The sequence below is a fragment of the Bombus terrestris genome, chromosome 10 (assembly GCF_910591885.1).
Source record: "Bombus terrestris chromosome 10, iyBomTerr1.2, whole genome shotgun sequence".
In the NCBI taxonomy this organism is placed as follows: Eukaryota; Metazoa; Arthropoda; class Insecta; order Hymenoptera; family Apidae; genus Bombus; species Bombus terrestris.
The window spans coordinates 4,307,616-4,327,464 of record NC_063278.1 but is presented as its reverse complement, the minus strand read 5'-3'; the positions used below and the strand labels follow the sequence as shown (position 1 = coordinate 4,327,464).

Sequence of the window (19,849 nt, the reverse complement as noted above, 5' to 3'; positions counted from 1 at the left end):
CGCGGACGATACGAAGACGAGCCGAGATTCGTCGCAGCGTCGCTCACTTTCCATCGAGATGACCGAACCGATGTCGTCGTATTTCCAAAAGCCATAACATGAAATATAACCGTAGCATAAGATACGCGGTGTAGAAATTTCCGGGTGACCCGAGCCCCGGTTGGAAATCCTGAATCCGAGCAGCGAGGTCCTGAGAGACCCAGAAGGTCAACCCAACGTGATACATCACGATCTTGCGAGTCTCGGGTATCTTCCGGTTCGTGGTAAATCAAGAAGAGGCGTACCGCCGCGAGGTGCAGTACCGCCTTTCCGTTTTACTTAGAAGCCACCAACTCAAACCAAAACTGTTACGAGCCTTTCTTTCCTTTCCTTCACGGTCCTGTCACGGTTAACGTGATTCCATTTTACATAGGGCAGTCTGTATTCCTTTTTGTCCACGTTCTATTCAGACTCGAAGTGTTCAAGATCACGAAGCGATCCACGTGTTCGATGGTTTGGTTAAATACGTATTTCATCGTTCATCGCTTATTACGTTGTTAGGTTTAGAAGCCACTTAACGATCCGAGACACGTGAAGATACTTTCAGATATTCTAATATGCATATACCGCTGTAATAATTCGTGATTCGAGATGTACGAGGATAGTAGCGCTTTAAATTGCGATGTAGCTTGCTTTTTAAATACGTATCGGTCAGTTCGTTCTGGTTGTATATTAATATGGAAATCGAATCGAACGTGAAACAACAACAATTTTCGTTTCGAACATTCAGCTGTTCTGGCGCTTGTGACGCGTGCGTCTCGCTAATAATCGAACTTTCTTCGTGAAATTGAAATACTTCTCTTCGATTCGATGCCCGCTTCTCACGTTTCAAACGAGCAAACTATTCTCGTAGCTTAATGTCACGTTTAGAAAATTGGAAAATTTCAAGTTACGACGATTAAACGACAGAAACTTGACGATCGGTTTAAGGTTTAAGATCATGAGAAATATCCATACGTTGAGCGATAGCTCAGTTAATATGCCTATTGGGTGGAGGCATTTATTATGCTGTCGTTACGTCAGAACCGAGTTAACGGTTCAAGATCTGTGAAAATAGCGGGCTCGTTGATTGACTAGCGAGGGATATCGTTCGAAAAGCTGCAATTTATGTTCCTCCTTGAATGAAACTGGCGAAACACTGTAATTTCAGGAATACTCGTTTTTCTTTCCCTTTAAACGATCGTCGAACCTGTACTGGGTGTTTCTAGCTTTCGATCGAGAACATCGAGCGATCTTCGCCATCGGAAAGTTAATCAAATTCAACGGACGATGAAAGGATCGTGAATCCTGTCTTAGGAATTGAAGAAATCGTCAGATTTAACGCGAACGCTCGTACCTTGCGTCGTTCGCTTCGAATCGTTAATCGATCGCCCTTAATTCTTCGAATATCTGAATCTTCCGAGACGACTCGTGTCGGACACACTCTAATTGCGAAGAAACGTGTCGTCATACGTGACGCGTGCTCGCGTTAACGAGAAGATTTCAGTAATTACACCGAGAGAGCGCTGTCGACAAAATGGAACACCGTGAACTGAAACAGACACGCGTACAAACAGTTCACTTTCTTCCTCAATGAAATCAAGACTTACGACATTCTGCAAGGTGAAGCAGAATGCAGCGCGTATAAAAAGAAGCAGCGCGCGGGCTCTTTTTCACAAGCTGCTGCGAGCCGCAGCTGTTTGTTTCTCAAAGCATGAGACTTATCGCGTTATTGCATTATTTATAATTCGTCTTCGTTGAGACCTTTGGAAAATCCTTCGTCGCATTAACGTCCAGTGTCCTACGTGATCCCCGATGATAGCACGTACATGCAAATTCTCGATCGTTGCCAGCATTCGAGGATCACACGCGTACTTCCGGTCTCCTGTTTCGGTGAACCTGTATCCGGTCGAACGACCATTCTCGCCTCACAACTACGAATAATTTCGACTCAACGAGATGTTGAGTCTTCCTCGAACAAGGACATTGTTGTCGCGGTACTTGACTCGGCTGCGACGTACGCGGAAATTTTACAACAGCGTATTTACATGGAATTTAACGATCGTCGAATTCGTATAGGTTTTCATGTCATTCTTATTTCATAAACGAGAATTCCCGTATAAAATAGATCCATTTTTATCGAAGTTTAATTCGACAAACATGTCGTGTATCGGTCGGTCGTGGTGAAACGTTGAAACAAAACGATCAATTTCGTCGTTATCAGAGAACAGCATATTCCACTTGAAACCAGAGCAATTAAATATAGAATTATAGATATATAAATTGATGAGCGATCGCGAATAGAAAAACAAGAGGAGGCAATTTACTTAATCGCACGGTGGTAGTCGTCGGAGATAAGAAAAATATAATTCTCAAGGGTGTCTTCTTTGGGAATTCTTCGCGGATGTTATCTGCTACTCCGATCCGAGTTCTGCTCGTGATCCAACAGGGACCATATACTCGGTTGATGAGAACGTGAATGTGTCTACGGAATAGGGGAAATTGTTGTTGGATACGTAGCGACAAACGGTTGCGGCGATTGAACACGCGGCAACGAGATCGTAATCTCTCATAAGCGAGAGAATGGTTAAACGCCTTGGAACATTCGTAATTTCCAATTTAATGGGTATTTGCATGGTTGCCAGAAGATGATAAGGTTTAAATGGAAGCATAGAAACAACTCCTAATGAAATATACTTTCATTACGATTATTCTCGTTTATTTGAGATAAGAAAGAAATCGTATAATATGTAAAGAATAATTTCCATGACGATGCGGTATCGGTCGTTTAAAAACCTGCACGTTCGTGCCTTTTCGCTAGGAGATTAATACATCTGTGTAACGTCGCTTCGTCGTATTAATTAATTAACGTTAGTCCAGATCCGAATAACGAACTAATTTGTATTCTACGAATTTACTCTTTCTGCCATGAATCAAAAGTGGCTAGATACTCGATCGCATACTAACTGTTCTTTTAGCCATTCACGTTGATTTCATAATGAAGCCGTAACTATTTAATTCCAGGCCGTGACTGGTGATCGTAATTAATTTATTTGCCGCCATAAAAGACTGTCCCGCTTGGCCAAAATTTCAATTTACTCCTAGACCGATACGCGCGCACGTATAATATCAGCAAGCGAAAGCATAAAATCTTGGTCCAAGAAAGAGAATCTGCTATTTTTAACAGGTATTCGCTAACTCACCGAGTCTATATTTATCCAGGCGGTCTGTAATGGGGCTTGGAGCGAGTACTTTAGCAGAAAAATGCCGGGTCTCGATCGGTCTACTTTTTGCTGCCTCTTCTCTTTACTTTTCCTCTTTGTTGGGGATCAGCTCCGGTGCCGGATAAAGGGAGAACGTGCAGGTATACGTAGAAATGCGAAACCTTCGCCAACATAAACGCCACTTGATGCACCGTCAAGGGACGCATAATACGTGTAATTTCACGTGGAATTTGTGATCGTTTAGTACACCGATCCACCGATAGGTCAAATGAAATTACTTTCGTATCTTCCTTCTTCGATTAAAATACTTTTAGTAGACTTTCGACTTTCTTAAAATCGATTTTCATACTAATTTTATGTAATCGAAGTCGTAATCGGACGATTGCGTAAAGTTTCATCGACGAAACTTGAAGTCTTCGGACATAAATGTACTTACTATACCGTAATGGCAAATACATTGCAAATGGCCAAGACACAACGAAGATGGTAACGCTCGTTATCCGAATCTCTTATTTTACAAGGCGTAGCATACCTGCTGTAAAAGATATGGCCGAGAAAAAAGAGGACGACACCCTTTTGGACATTGGATTTCGACTTTTATCAGTGGCGATCCTTTTCTGGAGCGTCGAACGATCGTAAGCTTCGGCACTGTGCATTCGTTACAGCCTGTACATCCACCTGTAGAACGTACGTGCGCGTTTCTAAGGAGTCTCATTAAGCGAGACAAGGACGAGAGGTACGATTCCGACCTTGAGAGATCTTTGCACCCGCGGACGCATCTTCTCTCGTCGCGTTTCCTTCGTGCCGCCCCTTCGAAGGCCGCGAAATGACTCCGCCCAGGTCATGGTCCACGCACCTGCGTGCACATTGCACCTGCAACAATCCACCTCTTTTATCTTCTGCCCTCTCGTTTCTTTCTTCCCGCTTGTATATTCTACATGTACCATGTACACGCGCGATCCAACATAGGACAGCCTGAGAAATGACGGAACTTCTGATATCGTGCACAAATATAAATGCGTCAACTAGGTACCTGATATCTCATAGCTGATTCGACCGCAGGAGTTGAAATTCTAATAATAGATATCGTCTCAACCAATGACCAGTTGGCTGTTTCCGACGAGTATACTCGTCACGAACAAACGGCGATATTTCGTGCCACGGCGAGCCTTGTCGGTAATAAGATTAAAAAATGAAACGATCGTCTCGTTGCAACTTTATTCTGTATTTTTAACAGCCTCGCATACTCCGTGTTCGACGAGTATACTTTCTGTCGTCGCTTATTTTTCCCGACGTGTTTTAGCTACACGCTTTTCGCAGCTTTCAAACAGATCGCGACAGCTAACTGGTTAACGATCGTAATACGCAGGATCTGTACATTTGTGCGCATTTAAAATAATATTTAACACTCAGGCGATATCAGTGCCGTGTAACGTAGGCGATCAACACGGCTACTTTGAACTTGGCCAGAAAAATTTGCCCATTATTAATACCGTTACCGTTAAATGCTACTTCTATAGAGCCACAGGACCAAGTCCATTCGATTTATCGGCTTTCATCGGTTCCGTGATTTATGATGTTGGCGAAGCGACGATTTAAAGGTGCCGCGTTGATCCGACGATAAGCGGAATGATGTATGAGATCGTCTTTCGATTGGTTCATCTTCCCGATCCTCTGTATTTCACGCACAACCGTCTTAAGTGAAGCAATAACGATCAAGGATTCTCGTTTTGCTTCTCTGCTCCTTTGCGGCCAGAAATTGTGCGCGCATCCTTAGCTGGCCAAACAAAATTCTTCGATTCACCAGTAGTATTCAATGGCTGGTAAGAGATGTCATTAATCATCTCGAGGATAAACGAACACATAGACGTTGAAAAGCGACTGAAAAAGCTACAAAATTATTAGATCGTAGCGTGGTATAGTGTAACGAGCGTCGTTTTCGAGATGGAAGGTATTCATAGAAATATAACTTGTTTCAATTTTAACACTTCCGGAATTTAATGCGTTTCAGAGTGTGAGAAAAAGACGCCTTTTCCTCGGTTATTCGTCGTAACGAAGAGAATCTTTCATTCTTTTCAAACTGAACGCGTATTTTAACCATCTTGCAGGGAAAACTTGGTCAATTGTTAAGACAAATGAAAAAAATTGTTGGCTAATTATTATCCGGATTTAATTTTTATTATCCTGCACGATGGAAACTGATATTATCGACGAAATTTTACAAGCCATGGATTCTCGACTTTGATAAATATTAACGAATAATTAGTCCCTGATATAACACTAAGAAATTTGATAAAAATAAAAGAAATAGAATTTCACGAGATGCGTTTAGAGATTACGAGCTATCCGACACGGCAGAAAATTCAGAAATTATACGAAGATGTTTATTACCTGATTTACTGCTATCGCTGGTCTAGGTAAAGTTATTAAAAGAGATATTTGTTATGCCACAATGTAATAATTGCGGAAATTCAGCCAGTTCCATCGTGCGTGGAAGGTTCTGGTTCGTGAGTGACGCCTCGAGCCTTAATTGAACGTGTACCGAGGTTCTGCAAAATTTATAGACAGAAACATGGCGTATGCGGTGGGCGGGTGACTTGGTCTAACTTCCGGGGTACAGACTATTACGTTTTAGTCGTAGTAACGCACTTTCGCGGTAGCTCGGCTTTAATAGCCTTCTGAGGAATCGTCTAGCTGTTACCACGGTTTGTGATCCACATAGTTGGACATGCTCGGTAACGTGACTTAAGTAGAGGCTAATTTTTCTTACAGCTCGCGTGTTCGTCTATCGGGAAATATTTAACGAGAGAGTAACGAATGGCCGATGGAAAATCACCGGCGTTCCATTAAGAGAAGCGCCGATCTGCACCGACAAACAAGCAAACGCGATTTCAATCGACTCGCTCGATTCTCCTCTAAAAGGATAATTTCATTTCCGGCTAACGATCTACTTTTACGCCAGTGAATTCGAAGCAAATATTTGTAAATATTCATCGGTAACTTGTGGAAAATTCAGCAGTCTGTAGTTTATTCGAGGCTTTCGGGGGCCAAACCGATCGGCTCCGCTTTTCCACAATTTTTCAATTTCGTCGTTCACGACTATAGTCGATCGCTGTTCGATTTTCAATTCATTTACGAATGGTCGATTTCAAGATGAATTTAAAGTTGATGGATCAATGGTTTAATAACGAGTTCGAAACCTGTTGATGAGAGAACATGGATATCTCGTTATGCTTAGAGGGTAAGCGGATACGAATAGATGAAGATCTTGAAACTACTGAGACACCTGTTGCACGCGGTGAATGAAATTCGACGTTCGTTAAGCATTTAACGTCGAGCAAAACTCGAGGAAGGCGCAAAGCCCCTGAAGGCGACGACGTATTTCTTTGTAACAAGGCAAACATTCAGGTTTCTCGTTGCGGAGGCCTTTTCAGGGCTACGCCAAACGAACATCGATACTGTCGACGATAATGGTGATTCTAACGGCGGGCTCGCTCTCTGCCTTGTGCGAGTCGCCGACAAACCCTCGTCCTTCGACGGAAATTGCATAGCTCTCTCTGGACGGCTCTTTTGTCGCTGCAACAGCTAACGACCTACACACCGGTCAATTGGCTCCGTGAGAAAATTCTCCGAATGCTTAATTTCGATCCTCTTCTTCTCGAAGTGCGTTTCGTATCGATTAAAAGCAGGATGGATATTAATGTAATTAACGAATAAAGGTAGACTGAACGCGTAATTGTTTTCTAATTAGCTCTTCTTTCTTTCTTTATTTTTTTTTAATTGGCTGTCGTAAATTCCGAATTCGAATCGGTTTAATCGTAACTTTGCGAAAATGTTTGTTTAATTCCGTTTGAATAAGAATAGGGAAATAAATGCGAGAGAAATGCGTAAGAATTTTCTGAACTTTGCAGCCACGAGTTCCTAATAGAATCCTATCGTCGTAAGCAAATACTCTCGAGGATAGCGAAATAAGTCTAACAAAAGAAGTCCCTCGACCACGTCGAACATCTTGGAGAAAGAAAAAACATAGACGAACAGGCCTCGGACAGAAGGCCATTGGTCGAAACAGAATGTTTTTATCAAGACGCTAATGAACCGTACAAGAAGACAAAACATGCCAGTTTCGTTACGAGCAATAAGTGAAATTTCCATGAAGCAATCAACATGCCGATTACCTATTCTTCATCTGTACCTGCGGCGTTTCTATGCAAACACGATGAAAATATCGTCGTAAGGTTCCCAAGCAAACTGACCCAATTCGTCGATCACTATCATCTGGAGCATAGCGACGAGCTGACTCATTGTCAACGAGCATCGAATAAATCAGCATCGCCGATCGATTGCGCGGCTCGCTCTGCCATTTAATTCGATGATCGTCTTGAGGACGGTGCGGATTCGATAATTTCCGATTAAAAACGGCTCGATCAAAACGGATCGAAACGGCCGAGAGAGATGCCGAAGGAAGGAGATACGCTGATTACGAATTAAACGCGAGCGGAATTGAAAGGAGCGCGTTAATAAATTTACGAGATAAACATCCTACGCTCTATATGCTAAATCGGATCTCACGTGGTCGAAATAAATAAAGCCACGGCGCCGAACGATTTTTCGTCCGCTGAATTTTTCTCATTTCTCCGCTGCTCTGTGATGCTAATGAAAAAAGATAGCCGGCGATAAATCAAGCAACGCGGTAAAGAATGGACCTTTATGAACCCGCAACCCTGCCGCAACGGTTCCTCCGCGTCTTCCCGCTAACTCTTTGTCTTGCGAACGTACCATGCGTCGTTTAACACATAATAGGAGCTTTGTTGTTATTTCAAACGAACCACCGTGAAATAACGTGGTATTAGGAATGCTATTTTGAGCGTGCAGAGCTCAAAACAACGCTCGCACGCCTGATCGTCGAAAATTCGAAGTTACCAAAACGCAAGGCTAGAATCTTTGCATTTGCATAAAAGTCGACGGTCTACCGATCGGTGTTTGCTGTTTAGGGCTCATCCGCCCTTCGTTTTCGCGATGAATATGTCCGTCAAACTGACACGATGGTAAAGCAAAGCATCAACGAGATGAAAAGGTAAATGATTCATTTCTCTTTTTGTCGTTCACACGCGTTCGAACCAATTTTCCCTCGGAGTTGTCGGTTTTTATTCGCGCGTCGAGGTCAACGCGTCTCGGAGAAATTGTTCCACGAATATCGTAGTCTTTTACCGGAAAAGCGTGGCAAATTGCGTCAGCCGTGCGTTGATATAACGAGGAAATATCTTGACCTCGTGGAAATCGTAAGAACGTTCGCGAGAGCAGATGGTCCGCTAAAGCGGAAAATTCTCGCCGCTTGGCGTGCGAAAGCGGAGCATCGCCGAGCTTGTGCATCGCGATTCTCTCCAAACTTGTGCCTCGAAGCGTGGCTTCGTATACGTGACCATCTTGATGACTCGCGCGGCGTTAACACGCGTGCAGTTAGCGCGGTCGTTGTTCCGAAAAAAGAGCAGACAGAATGGTTGCACGATACTTCCCACCGAATCACCACATCGGATGAACCCTTAACGGTGCATCCAGCAACGCGGTATTCCCCCGCCTCAGGATTTTCAATTCGACTCGCCGAACAAACCGGCAATCTAATCGTACACGCGACGCCTGGCATTCGATCCTGTGCTCGATACGCGATTTTAGTCAACACAGAGCCTGCAGCGATCGACCAGGTGAGATAGCGTTAGCGGTCAGATCGCTCCCTTATCGACGCGCGTTATCGTCGCAACGTTTCATGAAAACGACCGTGATATGTTTGATTACGTCCATCTGTAACGCGATAGCGTAATTTGTTGGACCGGATTTTGCCATGGTATTAGGGAAAGCGTTCGGTTCGATCTTCCAAGACTTTGGTCGATAATAAGATCCTTTGATCTTGGAAGATGAACCTGCAATCGTCGCAAATTGATTTTTTGTCCTCTGACACGGAAGAAAGGGACAAAAGGATCATCTTTGAACGGCGTGTTCTAACATTGGCCTTCGTAACTTGGCGAAGAACTGGCTCGAAACCACCTGAGAAACTTTCTTCGTTAAATGGACGCGAGAAACAAACGAGGGCTAAAATAAACATCTTGCACCTGTGCTTTTCGCTTAGTCGGATAACGTAAAATCGGAATTGTAGGGTTTGATTTACGATAGCCGTCGCGAGTTATCAGAGACGTCATCCAAGTGAATCATCGGAGGAAATTAAAAATTGAAATTGAGAGTCACGTTTCCTCTCGCTGCTACCATCGACCAATTTGTACCCGCCGTATGCAATTGATAGTATTGAACGAAAACAAAGGATGAAACGTATCCTATGGGATAATGATATTCAGATTGCGTCAGAGCATGCTGTTCGGGGATTCGGTTGCCCGTTTTTAAAGGCAACGACCTCAGCGTACACATTGACTTGTCCATCTCGCACGGCCATGAAGGTTCTATCGTACTCCGTGAGCGTGAAATTATTTTTCACCCTCGATCAAGTCGTTAACTTCGCATCAGCGTCAAGCTGCGTTGAATCACCGCGAGATCGTGACAGATGTTAAAAGCTATTTCTATAGACGCGACCTTCGACATCTCGTACGCGTACCCACACGTGTACTTAACACATCGTTGGCCGGATACGGCCAATTAATCAACAATTGATCAATCATCGCGACACTTGCATGCATTTTTGCCGCTCTAATTGCAATTTGATTCTTTATATTTAACTATAATTTCTAATAAAACTATGGAAATAAAAGACTACAATTGTTTCACGTATAGATAGTAAAATAGCGACAAACGGGTGAAAAGAAAAATATCGCGATCCCTTTGAACAATCTTTATCGTGGCGAAGAGTAAATGATTAACCCGAAACGTGTTCTTCGAGACGTTTTCCCTTTTTTTCTTGCACGTATCGAACATTGATTCGCTGATTTCACGCATGGTTTCTGTGATAAATCTCGCGTCGCAACGGACCGTGACCAACGTTACGGCATGTTCCATTGCGTTTTTCCATTTTTCAGACTTTGGTAAGAATAACGCGAAGCTGGCTGCTTGGTCCACTGACCGAGCCAACTGCTTTTTTCTTTACCTTGACTTCGATTATGTATGCCGCCGTACGTATAAATTTTATTCCCTCGGAATTGGAATGCACGTTCGTAACCTGATCACATTTTTAACGCTTCTTATACACGATGAGTCGTGTAAATTTCTACGAATGAAATAGTATAGTGCCCTGAATAGAGTTTCGTATCCTTTCCTCTCTTACTTCTCTTTTTATTGCCGTGGTAACCGTGGTATTACCGAGGCATTTTTAAATCAATCTTTACGGACAAGCTGTATATTCTGAAAATCATCATCGATCCTCTAAATGGAACGTTCTAGCGCTTATTATAAACGATTAACGATAATGCACGACGAGCAAAGGTAACAATTATATCGGACGTTACTCGTAAACTTAATGTACCAAGCGGTGCTGCGTAAAATAGTACCGATGGAATAGAAATCCAAACGAATATTCGAATGACCTTGACAGACGACGCTTATTTCTCGCGAATAGAATCATAATAATAGTAATAACGATTACAGCGAACTCGTGGTGTTCTTCGCGACGTACCTTCGACACAGATAGAAGCCAATATTCATAACAAATTACACAATCTATCGAAATGAGAATGCAGAAAAATTGATGAGCAACGCTTTGGACGATTGTTGTAGCACTTGTAATATCGAGGATCTGGCGCTATGATCAAAATCATATTAAATCATCGTTATTGACTCGCACACGACTATTCCAATTACGATATTACATTCGCTGGATCATCGAACGAAGCGATATAGCGCTAAGTTTTCATGCTTTCGCCGTGCTTGACTTTGGAAACATTCTCCTGTTTCTTTTTCTTCCTTTTTTCCTCTTTTCCTTTTTTCCTTTTTTTTTTTTTAACATTCCTTCTCGACTCCAGTACCGTTACTACGTATTGCTGTACGATGCTGACTAAATTTATTACGCGTTCCGATTATCGAATCGTCGAATAGCAACGACCAGTTGCTCGATAAATAAGTTGCATTTAAATACGTTGTATCGAGGAAACTGGTGGCTGCGCTTAAGCCGTAAATGTGCTGGCGGACGTAACATCTTATTGATATCGTATTATCCGGTTTTATGAAAATGCTCGTTATCGATACAAAGGTGCAGTTGTTAAATTATGTTCTCTTCTTCGATTGCAGAATGATTATTATTTACCACCGCGGTCGACATGGTCCAGAGTGTCACCTGAACACACGAAGAAACAAAGGGGCAACAGTACATGGAAAGTCGGCAGTGCGATGTTAATCATCTCAGCTATGTTAGTATTAATCGCGGTGTTCGCGATTGCAGGACTTGCGTTATGGATGGGAGGTTCGTTGGCGTCTTTATGTTACTCGTAGCGATCTATCGTAAGAAAAATTACATTAAACATCGATTATACCGAAAGATGTTTATGAGCAAACGAATTTTCTTTTTCAGCCCTTCGGACGGATTCAAAAAATGGTAAGCGCCGATGGTAACGTACGATCGAATATAAAATCCGAAAGAACATAATTTGTTTTCCTTTGTAGCAAAATTAATTGCTAATGAGAAAATGAATATTGGAATGTTAGTAACGTTCGTTGCGATAATATTTACAGCGATCGTTGGATTCTCCTGCACATTCAGGGTGTCTAAGGGTGAGAAATATAATCCGATGTTGAAGCTGAATACCAGTATGGTGTTCCGTGAAAAGGAACGGAAATATAAAAATATAGTAAGCATGACAATTGTTATAGTAATTTATAGAACTCGGTTTACGCGAACTCCGTTTATAGAAATTAGTATAAATTCTGTTTCCTAATCTCTTAAAGATTATCTACGAGTACCGATGAAACTCGAGCATAGAAACTCCAGTCGTAAATTATTTGTTTCTCGGCAAGTTCATAGAAATAGAATTCTATCCTGTGAAGATTACGTAAATCATCTTTTGCAAATGAAAGAACGAATAATTGAAAATTCCTTGGTAATTTTCAGTTCGAAGTTCTATTTAGAAGAAGCGTGTTCGGCGCAGCTTACAAACAGACGATCATAGACAAATTCGAAAGCGGTATTCTGAAGGTGTTCTTCAGGATATATCTGGACAGAAGAAAGATACCGCGATCGATCACGAACGTCGAGGACACAATCGAAGACATTATCGCGAAGGAGACGTACTCATCGTCCTCCTTGTTCAAGGATATGGAACTGGACCTCACTAGCATATCGGTAAAAAGTGAGTATCCGCTGGAAATAAAGATTAATCGTGATAAAACAGTAACATGGTAATTACACGATTTCCAATTTAATCGTTTGGCTATTATTCATAAAATATCAAGATTCTTTTTAATAAAATTCAAGCTGCATCTCTCGTACGAATATATCAGTTAATATCGAAAATTACAATGCTCGCGTGAAATGTACAACGTACGATGATAGCCCACGGATAAATAAATAAAATGAATTAAGACGAATCAAAATTTACGGTTCAAAATAAAAATAGATATAAAATACTCATTTCGGAAATTATCGTCGCTATAACGAGACAGCGCACACATTCACGAAATATCCGTTTCCTTTACATTTAGGAATAAATCAGGAGTTGCCAGGGAGTCAAAAGCAGGTTCAGCAAAAGAACGCAATGATCACGAAGAACGGCTTGCTTCGACCCAACAGAAACAGCTCTTTGATCACCAGCTCGAAGCCGAAATCCAAACCAACGAAAATCGAGTCCACGGAGCCAGACATCGACTTCAGTAACATACCGACGATTCAAGGCACCTATAAAGCGACGAAAGTGAACATCACTTCCTCGAACAAAACGATCTCTGCTCAACAGCCTGCAAAGTCTCAGTCAGAAACGAAAAACAATACCAAAGCGTCGTTACCTGAAGAACAAACCACGATGAAACCGACCACCGTTGAAGACAGTACCGAAGCAAGCGCGGATGTCGCTCAAACCACCAACGAAGCGGATAAGAAGGTTAATTACACCGTGCACGATGAATCGTCTTCGTCGAAAAAGACCACCACATCCACAGCTTCCACGCCCGAAGTCGGAAAAGACGATCTGTTCAAGGATTTCCGCAATCCAAGCTTCGAAACTTCTCCGTGGAAGCCTATCATACCTGGATACATCAATACAGAATTAAAATTATTGCCGGGCAACGCTCAAAAGCCAAACAACAAAAGCGAAAGCAACTATAAAGTGAATTACAGCAATACGAATCTGGGAGACGTTGTCTCCGGTACAGTCGTAAAGCATCCTCAGTATAGCGTTCACGCGAAGGTTGCACAGTCTTCGACAACCAGCACGAAATCTCCCGAGCCAACGGTGATATTAAATTCGTATATAGGTGTTCCAGGAATGAGCACGTTGGACATAAGCGACACTGATTTTCCACGCGATAGAATCGTTCCTCAGGAAATGGTGAATTTCAGGGTAAACGGCAAGTTTAAGAATAAGATTCCAGGATTGTTAGAAGGTGGGGAGATCTTCACGGAAGCTTCCCCGGTCAGTTTAGACGACCAGAGACCGGACATAGAAGTTTCTGGCCAGTTACCACCGGAAACTTACGATATCAAGCTTCGAACTTCTTCTCAGCCTTTTGGCCTCTCCTCTTCTCAGCCTTTGGAATTTTCTTCCACGAAACCTCATCGATCGACGAGCGAGAACGAAACAGGTTGGAGGATCCCTGGATCTCAGATGACGTACACGATGACAGACGGTGGATCCGATGGCCCTGTTAGCAAAGAGCAAGACGACGTCAAGAGTTCTGGCGATTCTACGAAGATGAATAGAAAGAAGTTGGGTCAAACCACCGTGATAGGGGCTTCGGACAATTTCTTGCCTTCGATGGTTTCCAGTACTCCGAAGTGGCACGCGCAGAGTCCGCTGGAGCCAGATTCCGACGAAGAATCGACGACGAAAGTGTCTGGAGTTGGAGTGGCAGAGCCTGTCCCGGACGTGGACGTGGATTTGGAGGCCAGAAATCGGTACTCGGATGTCCAGGCTATGGTGAAGCAAGAGAGTAACGCTCTGCAGGACAGGAAAGTCGATAAGAACGCGCAGGAACCTGTGTACACCAGTTACAAGACGCCCGACCTGAATGGAGCTGGCATGAGACCAAGTTTGATCGAAAGTTCTGGAACTCCGAAGCCATTCAGGCACACGATTCCCGTAGACAAAATTACTTCTGTCGTTGATTACACCGAGGCTGACAAAGAAGGCTCTTTGAAGCAGGCAATCAACACCGTGACAGATAGCATAATGAGTCAGGAAGAAAGATTCACCGAGGAAACCAGTGAATTAAGCACAGGGAACAAAGAGGATAAGGAAGGGCCAATTAAAGTGCTATCGATCAAAGAGAATGAAGAAGAAGGAACGAAGGTGCTACCAGTTAAAGAAAATTTGAAGGAAATCATCGAGCTAGAGACTTTCGTGAAGAAGAACAGCGATTCCGAGGCAGATATTTCTCTTAAAAATGCAAAGATCGAAGAATACGCAAGATCAACCGAATCGAATATCGAAAGTGTAATAGACGATGAGAAGCTTCTGAAGTTAGGAACGACGGAAGTCTACTCGGAGATGATACATCCACTGTACAATAATATAGATAAATTAGTCGTGAAAAAGGAGGAGAATAAAGGGGCTCCGGGTAGGTTGACGTCTAATATTTCAAGAAATTCTACGTTCATCGAGATTGATACCTTGAAGCACACGCCTGGAGAGGTCGAGGAAGATTCCGACTCGACGGGGAACAAATCGGCGACGAAAGGTGAAGACAACTGGCCTTTCAATGGAACGTTGAGTCGGCCGTACAATTCCCTGGAAACTAGAAAGAAGACTTACAACGACACTTTGAAGGCGTACGTGGTGGAAAATTTGGTCACCCTGGCGCCTGCTAAAAGTAATACAGGAATTGGAAGACCTGTCAGACCAAGACCTAAGATAGAAGGGGAGAAGACGATGAGAATCGACGAGAAGCCTAACACAGACAGAAGCTCCACTGACGACAGCCTGCTCTTGGAACAATTGTTCGGCGTCCACAATCGACAGAGAAACGCGACGAAACGCAATTCGTTTAATCACGGCGACTCCGTTAGGTTTCATTCGACGGAGAACGAGAGAAACAGAGAGGCAGATTTGCATAACGAGCATCCTAGAGTCGAGCAAATCGTAGAGGTGGTGACGTCGATTAGCACTAAAGTGTCGTCGAACTTTAAAGGAAACCCAGTCGTGTTGAAATTCGTCGTTACCAATTCAACCTCGCTTCCGATAATTCGTTCAGAGTCTCATCAGGATGCTGAGGAGACGTTCACTTCGGAAGCATCAGCGCCGAAAGAATTTTCTGCTCCCAACGACGGAGGAAAAGGAGAAAATAGATCTTTCAGAGGCGAGATTTCGAACAAGACACCGTCTTTAACGTCCAGCGATGTGCAAACGTCCGACAGAAAGATCTCTACGATGGAGGAGAATAAGTCTCTTTTGGAGAAATTGAAAGAGTTGGCGGATATCGGAACGGAGAACGAGCCTGTGCATAGCAAAAATAGTTCCAGGCCGAGTGTCGACGCGTTACAATCGCACACGTCGAACGTAAAATCGAAACCGCCGGAGGATTATAGGCCGTTGCCGAATTTTGAGAAATTGAAGCAAATCGCTGATATCGCGACCGGAAACCAGACCTTGATGAATTCGAGCGCGGCATTTACGATGACTCGCGACGGCGTTGAGATATTGACGAAGATATTGAACAAAATGGAGGATCGCACCGATAAGATGATCTCTAGCACCGAAGAGAATTTGGAAGCTGGTAATTATTTCCTTGAGATTTGAATCTATCGAGAGGGTGGTATCTATCGTTCTGATATATTTCTGATATGTTTTTTCTAACTCAATGAAACAGTATGCAAGTTTATCTTTTGTAGTCTCTCGGTAACGTTGTACAACGCGTTTTTACAGATCACTGTCTCGGTTTCCTATGCAAAGACGGAAAATGCTTGCCTTCCAGCGGCAGGTGCAATATGTTAGGTGAATGTCCGAATTCGGAGGACGAAGCGAACTGCACGTGCGCCGACTTTCTAAAGGCGCAACTCTTACACGAGAAGATTTGCGACGGTGTGGCGGACTGTTGGGATTATTCGGACGAAACGGACTGTGGTATTTATCAATCGATCTTTCAATCGTGTTTTCCTGTCGTTGGAAAATCTCGCTCCATTCGAGGAAAAGTTAAAGAACTCGTTAGCGACATACGTAACTGTTCAATTGTACGTGAAATATTTTCTTAACGAATTGGAGGCGTGCTCGTTTACCAAAACGAGGACGAGATTGCGATAAAAATTCGAGGACTGTGGCAGGATTAACATGTTCGAAAATACAGCAATTAGAAATATAACAATTCACGCTAACAAAATCCTAGTTGACTTTATACCTGATAAAGATTTATCGATAATTTTCTAACTCGATAGATTGGTGCCAAGAAGGCCAATACGTCTGCGGCAACAGTCGAACCTGCATAAACCAAGACAAAGTTTGCAACGGCTACACGGACTGTCCAGGCGGAGAGGACGAGAAGAAGTGCGCGGCGCTGATAGAAGACGATTCAGCGTTGAATTACGAAGAAACGAGTAGCTTTGCCAGGAAGGACATTAATTCCGAGATCAGCGTAACCAAAGATGCACATCCATCGTTCGAAGGGCAGTTTTCAGAAATAGAATCCACCACTAACAAGGACACCCTGTATGATCAAGAAGCGGTGGAATCGTCCATCTTCGAGTCGACAACTTTACACGCGTTTAAAGATGATATACGATTGGAAAAAGTGATAAGAGCCAAGGACGAGTCTGTGATCGAGGAAGGTGGAACATTTTTCGAGAATCGCGAACAGAGCAACGCTACTACTCTCGTTTCCGGGAGAGAGATATCGTCGAACGTGAAACACGTGTTGACGCGTGGGAACTCGATCCATGTAAATGCGAAAAACGGCGATAAAACGTCGATGATCAATTTGAAGAAAGAAGTGAATAATTATAACGAGAAGGGCTATTTAAATATCAGGAAAAATGGAAAATGGGGGAAATTGTGTTTGACTGGAATGGATAATCTTCTGCAAGAGAGACAAACTGTTTGGTCTATCGAGGATCTTGGTAGAGCTGTTTGCAAGGCAATTACATATCAGTAAGTATTCGGTCAAAGCATCGATCCATACGTAACGTGCTTCGTATAATTTTATATCGCCTGCTACGGTTAACAGATTTTGCCGTACGATACATAGAAAGGCAAGAATTTATTTGAAAGATTCGATATAGATCTAAAATTCTACGAGTGAAAAGAATTCCTCAATTGTTGGCAAAATTACTTTTAGCGTCGCAAACAACGTGCCGATGTTTCATTAGATTCTTGCAATTTGTACGTGCAGTTTCAGATTCGTTTCAAATGTGACCAATATGTACGACAACTTTCAGAGATTACGAAACCGTGGAGAAGGTGTTGGATGAAAATCCAACGTCTGTGAGATCGTACTACACACTCTCGTACAACGAGAAACCTTTGGATAAAACGATCTTGACTTTCAAGCCTTCCGAGTGCCCGACTGGCGAGATCCTCAGGGTCAAGTGCAAGAACCTTGAATGTGGAATAAGAACTCAGGCCCCATCCCAGGCCAGGTACACTCACTGAACCAGTTTCTCATAATTATATGCCGACCGGATCATTTACAAAACTATTTGTATACAAATGCATTCGAGGATAATGACCTCTGCGCCTCCATAATAGCGATGTATCGATGGCAAAACGATATTAAAAAAGATGTGCATAAAATTAGTATGATCGCGATCGTTATGGTCATCGTCGTCGTTCGAGATAAGTAACTATACCTGCTGTGATATATACGGTCGTAAATTTTTATCGAAACTCGTGAGAATATTAAGTTAACTCCGCCGGAAAAAGACTGTCGTCTTCCTTTTTTAACGATACTTTTCAGTAGTTTAGGATCATTCTTAAATTTCGTCGAAGGATAGTGATTACTGTGAAACGTGCTTTACCTGTAATTGGGAATGATCGGATATTAATAATAATATCGTTATTTAGAATTAAATGGTTTTGCATTACGATGAGAAATTTGTTATACCATTATACTTCCTTCGTTTCTAATGAAATTTTATATTTTTGAAATTATCAACGTAGCTTTTTCTTCGGTTTAGTAAAAGATTAGACCAACTCGTGTCAAGTAACTTGAAAGTTGTTTTAGTCGCGAAATGAAAATTTAAATACGTTGATAGATTAGGTCTCTATCTTCAAGAGGCATTAATTCAGAAGACTCTTAGACCTAACTATCGATTTAAAAGAATTACTGTCGACATATTTCAATTTTCATTCAACAAAATGAACAATTTTATAATCTCGTAGCTGTCACTAGACTACGGATATTCACAGTTTCAGATTTCTCGTAAATGCATACAAATCTATTAATTGTAGATTACAATATATGAACGTAATACATTGATAAGACGAACTACTTATTTAAGATGTATACATTGAAACAGATGGAATGTTTCACGACGTTGCAGGATAGTCGGAGGTGGAAGCTCATCAGCTGGAAGCTGGCCATGGCAAGTAGCTCTGTACAAGGAAGGCGATTATCAATGTGGTGGAGCTCTGATTAACGAAAGATGGATTTTATCTGCCGCACATTGTTTCTATCAGTAAGTAAAGTAATAGTGTACTGGTAACGCAAATAAAAATAATTAGATCAATTGAAAGAAAAAATATAATAGAAGAGAAATATAATAAAGAGGGTATATTAAAACGAAAGATAATAAGATAAGACCAGGCTAACCGGTACACTGGAAAATATACAAACATTTTATAGAGTTGCAAAAATTGATGCAACAACCTGATGGTGTATTCCAATATCTGTCGCAGTACTCAGGACGAGTATTGGGTGGCAAGAATCGGAGCGACTCGCAGAGGAAGCTTCCCGAGTCCGTACGAGCAAGTGCTACGTTTAGACCACATATCTCTGCATCCTGATTACATCGATAACGGATTCATAAACGACATAGCGATGCTGAGGCTCGAAGAACCAGTCACATTCAGCGACTACGTTCGACCCGTGTGTCTTCCAGAGTCAGAACCAAAAAGTGGCACTACGTGCACCGTTACCGGATGGGGACAGTTATTCGAGGTCGGAAGAATATTTCGTAAGTTATAATTATTTGTCAGGTATTTGTAAAAACAAAAAAAAAACTAGCCACCTAGAGATACGCTGGTCTGTAACGATATACCAAAAGTATAAAAAAATACGTTTCCTCTGAGCAGCGGATACCCTGCAAGAAGTGCAACTTCCGGTAATCTCCACGGAGGAGTGTCGAAGGAAAACTTTGTTTCTTCCATTGTACAGGATAACGTCAGGAATGCTTTGCGCAGGTTTGAAGGATGGTGGAAGAGACGCTTGCTTGGGAGACAGTGGTGGGCCATTGGTTTGCTCGGGATCGGACAACAAGTACACTCTTCACGGTAAACACTGCTATTTTTAATAAAAAGAAGGAAAGATAATAACATATCAAG

General features: G+C 42.4%; 1 protein-coding gene across 1 annotated transcript in view; it reads left to right on the top strand.

Annotated features, from left to right (window-relative positions):
- Window positions 1-19,849, top strand: part of LOC100649066 — a 33,859-nt gene that overhangs the window by 11,536 nt on the left and 2,474 nt on the right. The window contains exons 2-12 of the mRNA XM_020865195.2: window positions 11,463-11,634; window positions 11,743-11,766; window positions 11,904-12,019; window positions 12,280-12,517; window positions 12,870-16,094; window positions 16,244-16,441; window positions 16,750-17,458; window positions 17,746-17,946; window positions 18,850-18,984; window positions 19,205-19,482; window positions 19,601-19,798. Coding sequence (XP_020720854.2) covers window positions 11,463-11,634; window positions 11,743-11,766; window positions 11,904-12,019; window positions 12,280-12,517; window positions 12,870-16,094; window positions 16,244-16,441; window positions 16,750-17,458; window positions 17,746-17,946; window positions 18,850-18,984; window positions 19,205-19,482; window positions 19,601-19,798 — 5,494 coding nt within the window. The remainder of the gene's footprint in view (window positions 1-11,462; window positions 11,635-11,742; window positions 11,767-11,903; window positions 12,020-12,279; window positions 12,518-12,869; window positions 16,095-16,243; window positions 16,442-16,749; window positions 17,459-17,745; window positions 17,947-18,849; window positions 18,985-19,204; window positions 19,483-19,600; window positions 19,799-19,849) is intronic.